This window comes from Anguilla anguilla, chromosome 12 (genome assembly GCF_013347855.1).
Source record: "Anguilla anguilla isolate fAngAng1 chromosome 12, fAngAng1.pri, whole genome shotgun sequence".
Classification (NCBI taxonomy): domain Eukaryota; kingdom Metazoa; phylum Chordata; class Actinopteri; order Anguilliformes; family Anguillidae; genus Anguilla; species Anguilla anguilla.
Window position 1 is genome coordinate 29,979,765 of NC_049212.1, and position 14,730 is coordinate 29,994,494.

At 46.7% G+C, this 14,730-nt stretch overlaps 2 protein-coding genes across 2 annotated transcripts in view; both read right to left on the reverse strand.

Moving 5' to 3' along the window:
• Positions 1 to 1,060: 1,060 nt before the first annotated feature.
• Positions 1,061 to 8,078, reverse strand: zmp:0000000529 (WD repeat-containing protein 20). Its single transcript, XM_035383806.1, has 4 exons — positions 7,591 to 8,078; positions 5,461 to 5,643; positions 2,943 to 4,298; positions 1,061 to 2,626 (listed from the first exon to the last, which is right to left on the reverse strand). Exons 1-4 carry the CDS (start codon positions 7,972 to 7,974, stop codon positions 2,579 to 2,581), a joined length of 1,971 nt encoding a protein of 656 aa, XP_035239697.1. The 5' UTR covers positions 7,975 to 8,078; the 3' UTR covers positions 1,061 to 2,578.
• A 697-nt stretch (positions 8,079 to 8,775) lies between these two features.
• Positions 8,776 to 14,730, reverse strand: part of LOC118210377 (mitogen-activated protein kinase kinase kinase kinase 5-like) — a 35,947-nt gene continuing 29,992 nt past the window's right edge. The window contains exons 21-32 of the mRNA XM_035386503.1: positions 14,706 to 14,730; positions 14,295 to 14,373; positions 14,026 to 14,102; positions 13,841 to 13,901; positions 13,358 to 13,460; positions 12,740 to 12,798; positions 11,861 to 11,964; positions 11,259 to 11,436; positions 11,033 to 11,101; positions 10,751 to 10,843; positions 10,457 to 10,583; positions 8,776 to 9,565 (exon numbers count right to left, since the gene is read on the reverse strand). The exon at positions 14,706 to 14,730 is cut by the window's right edge and continues 20 nt beyond it. Coding sequence (XP_035242394.1) covers positions 9,469 to 9,565; positions 10,457 to 10,583; positions 10,751 to 10,843; positions 11,033 to 11,101; positions 11,259 to 11,436; positions 11,861 to 11,964; positions 12,740 to 12,798; positions 13,358 to 13,460; positions 13,841 to 13,901; positions 14,026 to 14,102; positions 14,295 to 14,373; positions 14,706 to 14,730 — 1,072 coding nt within the window. The 3' untranslated portion in view covers positions 8,776 to 9,468. The remainder of the gene's footprint in view (positions 9,566 to 10,456; positions 10,584 to 10,750; positions 10,844 to 11,032; positions 11,102 to 11,258; positions 11,437 to 11,860; positions 11,965 to 12,739; positions 12,799 to 13,357; positions 13,461 to 13,840; positions 13,902 to 14,025; positions 14,103 to 14,294; positions 14,374 to 14,705) is intronic.

The window sequence follows — 14,730 nt, forward strand, 5'->3', positions numbered from 1 at the left end:
AGAGCCCACAACAGGAATGCAGGCAGGGTACTCTCATGCATGCTGGGATAGGCTCCAGCCCCACCGCAACCCTGACCATTTCAACGTATCACACATGTTGTTTTTATTCAACTGTAGGCAGTGAGCCACCACTTCCAAATTATCTGCAAATTACTTTCTCCCTACAAGATGCACCAAATGAGCATTATGTGCATTTGAGTGTTTCAGTGTATTCCAAACTTCAGAGCAAAATTGGTAATAATTTAGGCCAGGTTTACCTGAACTACAGAACCTATGTCAAAAAATGAAATGCCTTTTTCTACATTTCTTGGTCATTTTCATCTTGCCATTCATTAATTTATATGTCATTCATTAATCATTAATTTAACCTTATATGAAAGTTAAAAACACTGAGGGTTAAAAAATCTAACAGTGGAAGAATGTATGTAATGGGGAAGTGCCTATCCATTGTACTACACATTTGCCCAGTGTTGAACACAAATATAAAACATTGTGAGGTATATGCTTGAGAAGATCTTTTAACGGGGCAGGTTGGTCTATTTTCCACCACTGAAACAGCACATACTGCTTACTAACCTGCATGCAAAGAAATGATTTGAATGATTAAAAGACAGAAGCATGCAATCATCAAAGATAAACCTGAGAACTGTGTGTCAAGTAACTGACAAAATCACAGGAGTGAGGAGCACTGTGGCAGGTATAGTCAGAATGTTGGCATTTTGGATAGGGAAGAGTAAATTGATCGACCAGTGTAAATTTCTCTGATAGTTCCCCTTGAATGTTTTACTTCTCAGCTGTTTTTTCTCCGCAGTTTTGATATCTGTGCTCTTGCAGAAATGTATATTTGCAGTACTTTGCTCCTAATGAGTGTTAGTGTAGCGATTTAGGGGAGACTTTTTTCATGTCCGTTTTAACTGTACCTGCCAAAAAAGGCCCTCTTAACCTTGTCAACACCGCCACGTCAGAATGGCATAAGAAATTAAACCATTTACCCCACCCTCCACCACACCCATTTCTTCTGCAATTTTGTATGGGCTGTGACCAGCAGTCATAGAACAACTTTAGAGTTTAGCATTTTAATAACAGACTTTACATATACAAACTAATCATATCCTTTGTCACTTATTTCATCACTTCAGGCATAAGTGTTTAGTGTTTAATGCACGCTGTAAAAACCAACAATAACAATAACAAAAAAACAACAACAAAAAAAAAAACAGGATTACATGCTATGGATTTTTGCAATTGTTAAAAGTAAAAGGACTGGGAATGTTTTCTCCTCCATCATGTGAAACAGTGACTTGTCATTCCTGCAGTGATAAGCAAGGCAAGTGTAGCCATCGACGCACAACAAGGAATCTTTACGAGCGTTTTAGTGCTCCCACTTGAATGGCACCCAAACGTCATGAAGAACACAAACACGCACAAAACGGACATGGCTCTCTGGGATCAGACCGAGCCGCAACGAGAATGCGACTGAGCTTTCCGGTCACGCCGCGGGTGTCCTCTACACACACGGCTATCTTTCCATACTGCTTCGCTTGGGTCTCCTCTGCATTTCACTCGTTATTACTGTCTGTCTGCCCGCCCGCGTCATCTAAACTCACACAGGAGTGAACGCATCTGGGATTTACATCCTTTTAACGGCACACATCTAATCGTGGCCACCAGTCCAGCTTCAGTGCATTGCGGACACTGGCGTAGCTGATGAATACACAAACCGTTTTTGCTTTTGGTTGAATATCTTGGCTTTTCGTCATACGTGCGCTACTGTATGTCAGAAGAGCACTAGACCACATGTGCCTTTTTCTTTACGAATTCAGAGTCAGCCATTAATGTGCAAAGTCTTGCAAGAGGCAATGTAGGCGTTAGCAGCCTGTGTGGTGATACACTAACGTAGCGTGCATTCTGATACTGTTTGTTAATACCTGTGTGTAAATGGCTGGAACAGGCCTGGCCATAAAGCAAGTGGCCCACCGTTAAGGGCATGGAAACCGTGGAAAGACGACACTGTACACTGCGTGTCTGTCATTGATACTGCAGAATACACACTTCTTAGCAGACGTGCCATACATGTTTGCTTTAATGGACATGACAGTTTGAGGAATTCTAGCACAAAAGGACACAACTTACTCGATTTCCCTAATCTCAGACATTCAGTTTAACTGCATCTCTATTTACAATACGTGTTTTTTTTTTTTTAATATATTAAATTTTTTTGTTTTCTTCCTCTGACTCATAAGTTCCATACATCTAGACTTCTGGATTTATAGTTTTCTGAATATGTACAATATAAATTACTACAGTCTGTTGTGTTAAAATAAATAAGATACAACGGCCGTGGCTTTCGTAGTGTTTGCAGAGAAAGCGCAGTGAGCTCCTCCGCGGCTCCAGGGAAGGGCAGCGGTCCGCCATTTTGTCGTCTATCCGAGGAGTGGAAGAAGCGATGAAAGAAGGGAGAGGGACGAGAAGGGATACGCTGCAATGCCGCGTGGTCTCTGCCCCGGAGGACTCTTTAGCATATTCACAAGTCTGGCCCCGCCTAGGGGGAGGGGCAAGGTCAGAGCTCCGCCCCCAGCTATACCACCGTGCCACTGGGAGAGTTCCCATTCTGTGCTGTCAAGTTCTGCGGAGGGAATGGGAGACAACAAGAAACAAAAGGTGAACAATGGATTCACTAGTCATGTTCACAAACCTGAAATAGAGGACCTTTGTTTCCATCATTTGAAAACAGGATTTAAAAGGACTTTCAGTGGGCTTGAACCAACCCATAGTCACTATTGCAATGTAATTGCAGAGATCATACTGTAGGTGGCGCATTAATCAGTTTTAAGACTTAATATTTTACCACACTGGAAGCGGAGAACCCCACACTTTGACAGTCTCCACGACGTTGGCCGGACGTTAAGGCGACGCTGACCCAACGCTGCCGGAGCACTCACCGCTTTCCCGGGCCGCGCCCAGGTGCAGATGAGGCCCTCCTGGCAGGCGGTGATGATGCAGTCGTCCATGAAGACCAGCACGGTCAGCCGCTCGTGGGCGATCTTCTTGCAGACCAGCGGCTCCAGCAGGGGCACCTCGTGCATGCGCGGGCACAGCGTGGTGCCCAGCACCTTGGCAGCGTCCAGACGGCTGTTTCGGGGCACCAGGTTGATCTTGTCGTTGCTCTTGCTGATGTTGCCCAGGCTGTGGTAGTGCTTGTGCTCCTTGTCCCCCCCTCCCCCGCCCCCACCGGACTTGTCCGACTTGCGCTCCTGCAGGGTGAGCGTGGCGAAGCGGCCGATGCTGAAGGGCACGCCCCCACCGGTGCCCCCGCCGCCCCCGTCTGTGCCCCCCTGGGTCTTGGAGGCGTTGGCTACCGCCGGGTGGGGCAGGGAGTTGGAGCGTGAGAGGGACCGGGGCAAGGGCAGGGGTGGATGCGGGTGGGGATTGGAGGGATGGTGGTGGCCTTCCACAGCCCCGCCCCCTCCGCCGCCACCACTCAGGTTGTTGCTGCCGCCACTGACCGAGGGCGGGATGGTGGAGCCGAAGGTGTTGGTGAGGGCCCGGGACAGGGGCAGCCGGGGGTACAGCACATCGTCCGTCAGGTCCCACAGGCAGAACTGGGTGTCCTGCCCCACGGACCCGAAGCGGTAGGTGACGGAGGTGGCCCCGCCTTTGGAGCTGTGCCTGGAGAGCCGGGACAGGGTGCTGCTTGTGCGCACCCGCCCAAAGTGCAGCGCCCCCTGCAGGTCCTCCTCGCTGCCGCTCAGCTCCATGGGCTCCTCGTCCTCCAGGCTGGTGGTGAAGGGGTCGAAGGCCACCACGTTGACCCAGGACTTGTGGCCGTGGCCGCGGGCGACCACGCGGCTCTCGGCGAAGGACCAGACGGTCACCAGGTCGTCCTCCCCGCCCGTGGCCAGGTACTTGCCGTCGGGGCTCCAGGAGACGCACAGCAGGCCGCCGAAGTAGCTCTTCATCACGCCCTGCAGCTCCATGGAGTCGAAGTGGAAGACGCGCAGGCAGCCGTCCTGGCCCACGCAGGCCACGTGGATCCCGTCGGGCGAGAAGGCGAACTCGTTGAGCCCGCCCTCGCCCACCGCCCAGCGCAGCAGCGGGTTGCGGGGCGTCTTGGTCTTGCAGGCGTAGACGGCGAAGCCCTCCCCCTGGCGCAGGAGAGAGTACTGGGGCGTGGCCGTCCCGCAGGGGTGCTCCACGTTGTACAGGTACAGGTGCCCGCTGGCGTGGGACGCCAGGAACAGGTTCTCCGACTTGGGCAGCCACTTCAGGCACGTCACCTTGGACTTGTCTATCAACCTCTGGAATGGCAAGGTTCGGGGAGAAAGGAGAATTAAGATGAACAGCCTTTAAAAGTTATTTCTACGTCGAGAATTACAGTCACATCCGTTACACTAACCTGCTTTCTGAAATATTCTAAAGGTCAAAATGAGGTCAAATTTGATCTGTTATACAATATTTGCGGATATGTGCTTTTCTTCAGCATTCGTTTAAAAGTTCAAATTTGTGATATCTAGCCCATAGTGCAAAACCAGCACTTGCACCTGTCCCTTTACCCACTAAGCAACTTGAGAGTCCATTAAGTGAATCCATTTCAATTGTAAAGTGGTTTTAGGACAGAACACTGGCTAAAAGTGGTCAGGGAAAAAATAAAATATTTTTAAAAAACCATACTTATAAACATTATGTAATTTCTGATAAATGATCACATCTACACTAGAACCTCAGAGTTATAGACTGAACGGTCACTCAAGCAGACAAACGCTTTCAGTTTCTCTGTAAACAGACAGGTTGTATTCTTTATGATATTACCTTAGTTTTAATTTTTTTCCCCCAGAGTGCAAGACAGGTAGCTTTTTTTCAGTTGCATAGACTGGTTTTTATTATTTTTTCATTAGAGAAAAAAATATCATGTTCTAATGATACCCCCTTTTATTGGTTTAATATTAGTTTTTAACATAATAAGCCTAGAGTGATCCCAGGGACCATTCCAATAAATTAGGGAATTTCATTGAAATTGGTACATTTTGAATTCACTTTCAAAAACACATCACAGTTCAGAATGACCCCCGTTATCAAAGTGTTAGAATCTCTAATGTTCTACTGTAATCATTATATCCAACAAGGAGGAGGCAGTTCTAATCAGCATGGGTAAAATTCTGAGATATCCACGTTATGGTCTAAGACACAGGTGTCAAACTCAGTCCTGGAGAGCCACGGTGTCTGCTAGGTTTTGGGGTGTTCGACACAAGTGTTTCATTTAAGTCATTGATTGGCTGAGGGATCTACACACCTTGTTCTCAAGGCCTTAAGTGCCAGCTGATTGGAAGGATACGCACAGACACTGCGGCCGTCTTGAGATTCAGTTTGACACCCCTGGTCTAACATGTAACATTCAATACTCATGTCAGGGTGACATTGGAGCAACGGCCAATGGCATTCCATGACAGCGCACACACGCACCTCCTCATTGAAGAGCTTGCTGGTCTCCTTCTTGATGGGGTCCAGGTACTGCACCTGGCCGGCCGAGAAGCCCACGATGAGGGACACGCTCTCGGCTGTGGCAGAGTACTGGTTGAAGTCATGGCAGGTGGGCTGGGTGCCCTTGTAGATGCGCTTGTCGATGGGCTTGCTGAGGTCCACAGCCTGTGAACATGTGTTTGGGAGGGGGGGGGGGGATTGTTTAGATAGTGAACCAAGGGCTGCAAGGAAGCTCATGCACGTGGGTGTTCGATCCAGCCTGGAGCAGCCGAACTGAAACTTCAACACTCCTGTTTACCTTGATTTTACCATAGTTAGCTCATTGTTGCAAAAGAGTACCTCTTAAAGCTCACCAGAGTTGTAAATTTGAACTCCCAAGCATGGGATTCTGCTCTTTGAATCAGCAACTGTTTTACCCCCCTGTTTTACCACGGACACCTGCACACTGTGCAAGCAGCACTGCAGCTGAATTGCGCAGGTGTTTCTCACTACAGGACACACAATGCTTCAGGAGAGGTAGTGCTTCCCACTGAGGACAGTCAGTAACCACTGGGTGCCTAGCAACAAGCTGGGAGAAATTCATACATGATAATCCCAGGAACCTGTCTCACTGATGCCAACTCTATCCCTGGCAGGGCTAAACCAACTACACCCTGACTCTCTGGATTCCTGGTCATAACTGGTAGCCAAGACTAAAACCTACCTATGCTCATGGCAAGTGTCTTTAATGACTGATCCACTTTGGGGAACTCATATTCTTCAGAAAGACATCTAACCAGAAAACCCCTGTTGTATATAATGGTACCATACACACAATCTAAAATTTCACATTAAATAATCCAAACATATGCAATAAACTTCCCTCCCTGAAAGAGGAACTATACAAGACGGTGTAAGGAAAAAAATTCACATTTTGCAGAATTGTGACCAGGCTTGCTTGAGTCATCCCTGAATTCGTCTCCCTGTCGTATTTGTCTCACCTTAGCCCTATAGACTGACCAGGAGACAGCACCACCTTGCTAGACGTTAACCTATTCCTTCCTGGAAGAAAGGGTAAAATTATGGAGCTCGATGCAAGCACATTGATTGGCAACTCTCGATTCGCTATCCACCTAGTGGTTGAACTATTTAATACAGCGTGAAATACTGTACTGTCATTCCCCATATACAAGGGATACCTCATTTATTTTTCATGCATTGTAAACAGATGCACTCCCATCCACGCATACGTTATGCAGAACCTGCACTGTACAACTGATCTGGTGCATATTCCAAACAGACTGATCTTTTTAAGGAAATATTTTAGAGTTAAAAATAGGTCAACAAATAGCCGTTTCCGTTGACCGCAGAATTGGCGTGACAATCGGTAAACTTAAGTGACCACTGACGTGGTCCAAGGCGTGAAATCAACAGAAGGCATTTATGAACAAATTGCACACATCTATAGAAATACAAATATTATTCTGTTACCATTTTTAAAACGATCCAATAACACTGATATTAAAATTATTCGGCGATGGACATCCCTAACCGATGGTCCCCACGCATTGAGGGAAGCTAGGTTTATGCTAGCTGTTTCTGCATTCGCATCGGCTGGTTCAGTTAGCTACATTAGCTTTCTAATACATGGCTATCCGGCTGGTTTAGGTTGAGTCATGTTATATTAGTCAACTAGCATGTAACACTCAGCACACAAACGTTATTATGAGAGGGAGAACGTGGTTAACGAATGTCAAATGTAAACTCGATGCTAAACACTACGAGCAATGTACAAGCATCTCTCTGCAGGCGTCTGTGGTATGATTACAATTTGGACAAATGCGCCCAACCCAGTGCATTTCCCAGTGTGTACTAGTTATAAAAATGATCTTTGCGTTAATGTAACGCATTGTTAGCTAACGTTGGTTAGCGACGAAGGATATAACCAGCGAACATTAACCATTAAAACATATTTGAGCAACATGACTAACTTAACATCTAAGCAGCTAGGTTTGTTGGCTCAATTTGATTCCCACCTATGTGGTCTGCTATCCATGATAGTGTGAAGTATTAGCTAAACGACTAACGTTATATTTATGATAAGAGGGTTAGTTGGTAAGTCAGGTGTCTCACCTTCTTTATGTTTGTGTACGTGTAGAAGTAAAGTTCTCTTCCAATGTTGAAGCATACTCGCTCAGATTCTTCACCCGGGTCTTCCGGCTGAAGCTTTACCATTGAGACCCTAACCGGGGGCAGGAAACCGGCCGGAGAAGAGTTGGTTGCGGCGGTGGCAGAGGAAGCAGACCCGGGCCCCTGAACTGAACCTCCACCGCCACCACCGGGTATCGATCCCGTTCCAGCCCCGGGACCCACCGCTGCACTCGTGGAGGGGCCCCGGGTTATCCCACCCCGTTGTTGTGAATCCGAGAGGGTAAGCAGTTTGTAAAAACCCTCTCTTGTCCGGAACTGGGATTTAATCTCATTGATATCCTTTAGGGCGCCTCCATCACCGGCCATTTTTAATACAAACAAGCCGCACAGGAAACGGAGACCCTGACCTGGAAATACTGATCAAAAACTACAATAACAATGGGGGCATGAACGTGGATTCAGTCGTTCTTTCAATTAATCCAGTGATCATGCAAAATTATTAATATGCATGTAGTTTCAAAACCTTATGGTAGCACGCCTCTTTCTTCACTGGAATATTTATACTCCCTAGCAAACTAACGTTAGCTACAGCATTTGCTATTTCTGAGAATAAACTTTGAGGAGGCAAGTAGATCAGATTGGCTAGATAATATTACATGCAGTAGCCGGGCGGCCTTGTCCGATTCATAACAGCGAATAACAAAACAAAAAATTTGCTCTGTGTCTCCAAAAATGTCAGTGCAGTTGGAAAACATCTTGATGTTCCTGCGCTTATGTGGAAACAAGTCTTAGCCTTCCCTACACAATCCTTGTTGACAGTTCCAATTCAAACTTTACAGTATACAAAGCAACATGTATGGTCCAATAATATTTGGAAATGGGTTCTAACTACACGATTGTAAGAAATAAAGCAACGTAAATTAGGCTGGAAAATAAAGCACATTTTCTTCTCAGTGGACGAAATACCAATACCTTTAGTTATACTAAGGTGCAAAATGCTAAACAAGTGTAGAGACCGTTTCTGTATTGCACTCTTAGAAGTATACTTAAATAAATTCACCATCAATTACACGGTTTTGATTGGGTGCAGAAGCTCATACGTTGAAAGTAGAGTAAACCCTTAATTGAAAATGATTTGGACATGTTTTATATGAAAAGACACATTGGTGAAGGTGAGTAATAAAATGACGTTTTGTCACTTTTTAATAAATAAGCCACTTTAAAGAGAAGTTCACATTGGACTGCCATACATTTAGATGACTACAGACACAACTGTACAATCACAGAAGCTCTGACTCGTCCATTTTGAGTAACTCAGCAAGGAGAACACATGCTTCAGTGTGTGTGCTGGCCAGTGTGCTGAACAGTGGAGAAGGCGACATTATAAAAGAGTCTTTATTGACTGATGGTTATGAATACATGCATTTGTCTGAGGGTTTCAGGACATCCTCACTGGAGTGGGAGCTCTCTGGCAACCCGCCGTTCAGCTGCACACCAGGGAACTAGATGAGTGTGTGTGTGTGTATGTTGAGACTGTGGGTCAGTATATGCCTGCTTGTACATTTACCTTTTTGTATAAGGAACGGAGGGGTGTGTATTTGTCTGGGTTGCGCACACGTGGTTTGTGCAACTAGTACATCCTATCCCCTGATGTGGATAGAGTTAAAGCACAGTTTCAACATGGTGCGTTCCTCAGAACACAGCGGGTACAGACAGGGCCTCCACCGAGCCGGTATGTGTCCGCCGCTGGACACGCTGATGAAAATCATGAGGTAACGGGGACGGCCAACGTCTTCGGGGAAGGCCCGTTGCTATCGCCAGGCGGCGGTCCTTCCCTCTGGTCTGCCGGGACGTCCGGGCTTAGGGCGCGGGGGTCAGGTTCTCTGCGATCTCCAGGATGTACAGGTTGCTAAGTCCCGACTGGTCCTCGCACTGCCGTGTTTCCATGACAACCATCCTAGGGGAAGAAAGAACACATGACACAGCGTTCTGTCAGTGCTTTTCTTCGCAGCAACACAGGCTCGAGTGGAAGCTCAGGGCTGTGTCTTCACAGTGTGGCTGGTACTATATATGGGTCTGTTAGCTCCATTGGATATAAATAGGTTCACTGGATAAATAGGTAACCTGTGTGGGATCCACAGGGCAAAATCTCCCAGCATGACACAGGATTAGCAAACCATGCAAACGACTGATGCCTTGCTTACCTGTGCCAGCTTGTGCAAACATTTGAATTTAAGCCAGGGTGAGATCACAGTCTGATATAGATTTTTGTAAACACTAAACCCCATTCCACTCGATTTGTGTATCACTTGTACAGAATAGAGTCTGTGCCTGTATTGTTGGTCTGAGTGCACATGTCTGTGACTGTATCAGTGCTTAAAAGTGCCCCACAGTAGAGGAATGTCTCAGTGTGCTTGCATATTTATGCTGAACTGAACAGGTCTGTGTGTATGTTTGTGTGTCAGTGTTAAACTGTGGGAATGTATGTGTTTGTGTCGGTTCCCTGCAGTGTAAGACTGCTCATTTTGTGTCTCTACCCAACGGCAGGGGTGTTGAACTCCAGTGCTGGAGTGCTGCAGTGTCTGCAGGTATTTGTGGTTTCCTGGAGAAGAAGGTGTGTGGACTCCTTAGCCAATCAATGACTTAAATGAATCACTTGTGCTAAACCACACCAAAAACCAGCAGGCGCTGTGGCCCTGCAGGACTGGCGTTTAACACCCCTGCCCTACAGTGTAAGTGTGTGATTGCATCTTGGAGTGCCAGTGCTACAGTACTGGTGTGTCTGTGCATGCAAGTGTGCATGCATGTGCATGTGAATGTCTCAGTGAGTGTGTGGAGGTGTACACACCTGTCTGACCCCACCAGACGGAAGGTCTTCCTGGGGTCTGTGACCTCCTGCAGCACGTCAGAGAAGCTCTCCCCCCTGCGCTGCCAGCCGTGCCTCCAGACAGCCAGCAAGGTGTCCTCGAAGAACACTGCAGAACACAGGCAATGCCCCGTGAGAACTCCTGCTCTGATGATGGCTTTCCCTGGTGCAGTTCTCAAAGTATCCACCAGGTCCGGCATTGGGGGTCAGTTTGTGTCACCCTGAGAATCTAACAGCGTAGTTCTGCAATGTGACCCCCTCTCAATGCACACTTACCTGCTGCCTCCACAGCGAAGGAGAAGTTTGTCTCAGACTGTATTTTCCTCTGGCTCTTCGGCACCCCCTCCAGGCTCACAATGTGCACTGACTCTGAATGGAGAGATACAGCCACTCTTTTACATTTGGAAATAGTGGTGCCTGTCTCTTCATTCGGGTTATCAGCCTTAGCATTCAACAACAGGCATTTAGCTCTCAACACGCATTGATAAAATTTATTAATAACAATAAATGTAACGATGGAAAAACATGTTTTGTGAATGATGCTTCATTGTTACTTACTCTCAATCAGCACCAGAAGTGTGCTACTGTCGAGCTGGTTCACTTGCATTGCACTAGGGGCTGTGTTACCTGGAGGACACACACACACACACACACACACGGGTTTGTTATTTTTATAGCAGCTCAGTTTGACATTTAATAATATTCACCGTATATATATTTTTTCTCATTCAAAGCGACCAGTGTTACGATCACCTTCCTGGCCTTGCCCTATGCCAGTCCTCACCTGAGCCAGTGCTGCAGAACCAGGAGGTGTTTGAGTTGAGGTTGATGCAGTCCACCTGAACAGGCTGGGCAGCAGTGGGGCCCCTGGCCACCCAAATGCAAACCAGGGGATACTCCTGATCTGGTGCCACCAGCATCTCAAACACACGCAGGGGACTTGGCAATGGGAAGTCGAAGTGCTGCAATACACACAGCATGTCAGTGAAATGGGAAAGAACCAGGGGTAGAGACAGTAGGCATGATAGAGGAGACCGTGGTTATGTCTATAAGGTGGTAATGGGTAGAACTGGAGGTATTTTGGCATTTTATGCAAAGAAACACCCAGGTCTACCGCATAAATATGCTGTAAAACATAATGTGCAGAGGAACAGTGAAATCACAAATCAAGCATATTTATTTATTTTTTTAGCACTGCCCTTAATGTGAAGCATTGTGTGGTATGTAAGTTTTGTGTAGCGCTTCGGGGGTCCCAGGCTGTGTGAGGGTCTGAGGTTAGACAGTGAAGTGGAGACATTCTGCATAGATCAGGGCTGAGAATAATGGTGGCCGTAGCTGTGGGCGGGGCTGCGGTGAGGCTAGGCGGGGCTTAGTGCCGCCACTCACCCTGATGAGCATGAACTTGTGCAGGGGATCGTACCACTGCAGGAGCACCACGCTGGACTCCAGAGCACCACACAGGAACACGCAGCCACGCTGGGAATTTTGGGCTAAGGAGGGCGGAGTCGGGAAATGTTTTAATTTCATAATGAGTGGAGGTGGTAAACCCCAGGGAGGTTCAGAACAAGAAACACGTATCATCAATCATGTCTTCAGGTAGCTCAGGGGTGCACAACAAGGGCCAATCCATTTCAGGATTTTGTGCCAACATTTCCCAACATTTATTGAATTGGCCCAATCATATCTTGATCTGACGTGTGTATAAGCAACAGCTAAAGTCACAGTCTGCAAGTGTATCCTAGTGATTTCACTGTGCTCAAGCACAGGAGTGAAGCAGCATAGTTTATAGAGCTGTAAGAAATGGTAATCGGTTGGAACAAAAACCAGCACACAGATCGGCCATCCGGGACCGGAGTTGTGCACCCCTGAAGTAGCTTATAGTTAATTTCAATTGTGTTAGGAGTTTAAGGTAGCATACCCTTAATTCATTAAGCTTTCTTAAGTCTTTAGGTTAACCTCATTTAATGCAAGATGGACAGGCCTCCACTATCAGAAATTACTACTTAATAATGTTTAGAATGCCAAACACTGTAAATGTTTAAAAGCAGAGCAACACATCTTCTAATTCAACTTCCATGTTGCGCATTTATACATATCAGCATTGTCATGTTTTCTTTTGCCATTGCAGAGTTAATTCCTGGTTTTCCCTGGCTACGGTACATGGGACACGGAAGGTGCAGGGAAACATTTGTGGGTGAGTCGCCATGTTCCAGTGCTGTTTGTGCGTTTAAATCCAGGTCATGTTTGTGGACTCTGCCCACTCACCTACTGAGCAGGTTCTGCAGCCCTTGGTATCTGGTATTTTACTGGACACAGTGAACTTCCTGCGATAAGACAAGACGTGCACACATTGGTCAGATCATTTGTGCATGTTATTCTGTTATAAAATTCAAGTGGTCTCCATGCCCCTTTCTCCCAGCAATTTTCTCTTTGCTTTTTATTTATTTCTCTAAATGTGTCACTGTAATACAGTCAAAAAAATGATCCTGTCCTGGCCTGAGAAAATGTATGTGATATTTTTGATTTGACAAAATAAAGTATGTAGGAGCATGGAGGTTTATTAGCAGCAGGGGGAATCAAAAACAGCCCTGTGGCTGTGTGTGCCCGCTGGTGCTGTGTGTGCCCGCTGGTGCTGTGTGTGCCCGCTGGTGCTGTGTTTGCCCACTGGTGCTGTGTGTGCCCGCTGGTGCTGTGTTTGCCCGCTGGTGCTGTGTGTGCCCGCTGGTGCTGTGTTTGCCCGCTGGTGCTGTGTGTGCCCGCTGGTGCTGTGTTTGCCCGCTGGTGCTGTGTGTGCCCGCTGGTGCTGTGTGTGCCCGCTGGTGCTTTGTGTTCCCGCTGGTGCTGTGTATGCCCGCTGGTGCAGTGTTCCGAAGCGGCTGTTACCTGGGGAGCAGCCTGTGCGTCGGCAGCTGCACCATTCTGTGCTCCTTGCGAGCCTGTTCGTACAGCTCTTTTAAGGAGTGGGAATGCAGCTGGGAGGCTTTACCTAACAGAGCGCGCGCACACACACACACACACACACACACATTCACACATTCACATTTCTATAAGCTTGAACAATGTGCCACATTTTTCATAACACGTCAACAGAAGAATACTAATCACGTTTTTGATGTAATACCTCAGCCCACACCCCCACAAAGCGAGCCAAAGGTGTTAAGGAAAGCACCCTGGATGGCGTATAGGAAAAAAACAAAACTACAGACTACTAGCAGCTAATTGAATAATGCTGCTTTGAAGGTGCCCTTCCACTCAGCTGTTCAATCAGCTGCTTAATAAATGCCATTTCTATGGTAACTAAAGCATCAGTGCTATGGAAATGCTTAGATAATAAGCAAAATGATCATGTCTTAGACTGAACCTCACCTGATATTGACATAAGGACATTGTTAATGGTGTAGACCCAACTGCACTTTCCTGGATACAGCTGAAGGAGAGAGATAGAGAGTGGACAACCTTCAGATATTACTGCACTACACATTTGTGGCTTTTTACTATGGTTTCACTATTGTGTTGTTCAGGAGACATCATCAATATAAACGTATCCTCACCAGCTCCATCGTGGCCTCCGGCCCACTCAGGTTCAGAGTGAAAATACCCTCGTCTGCTCCAAAGATGAGGTGGTGATCTGTAAACACAATGCCCGGCAAACAGGGTGGAGCCATGAAACAGTGTAGCGTTGTGAAATTGTACCTGCAATAAACAGGCACCTGTCTCTGAGTGTGATTGCACCCTGGCACAGGATAATGACACAGTTCATGGTCAGGCTTCTTGCTGAGGCTGTAGGGAATGTGGTTGCGGTGGGCAGGTAATGATTTACCTTTGGTCGTGGGGTGGTCCCATATGGTCGAGCAGGTCAGTTTTAGAGGGCAGCCATGGAACACTTTCTTGAAGAACACCTGTGGAGGTGGGAAAGAGAACTTCAAATTTATGTAAACTAGTGAAAGCATTGTTTTTATCTTTGAAATGTTTTTTTGTGGCTATAAAATGACTAGATCTAGATCTAGATCTAGATCAGATGTTAGATAATTTAAACCCCGTAAAAGTAATGTAGATATAGAGTATGGAATTGATAGACAGGGCATGGCCAATAAATGGAACACTCAGACAACAGACATAGAATGATGTTCTAGTGTAACTCTTTGGCTTGCATTTATTTGTCCATTGTTTTCAATGGCATACCAGATCTATGAATGCTGTTTCTATGAGAGAGGGTCAGAAACAAGCTTACTGGAGGTTTCTGCAATACTGGACTG

Excerpts from the sequence above, each read along its gene's own strand:
- zmp:0000000529 (XM_035383806.1), bottom strand. The coding sequence starts at position 7,974 with ATGGCCGGTGATGGAGGCGCCCTAAAGGATATCAATGAGATTAAATCC. Across the intron at positions 5,644-7,590 it reads CGTACACAAACATAAAGAAG|GCTGTGGACCTCAGCAAGCC; the intron begins GTGAGACACCTG and ends ACATGTTCACAG. Across the intron at positions 4,299-5,460 it reads GCAAGCTCTTCAATGAGGAG|AGGTTGATAGACAAGTCCAA; the intron begins GTGCGTGTGTGC and ends TTGCCATTCCAG.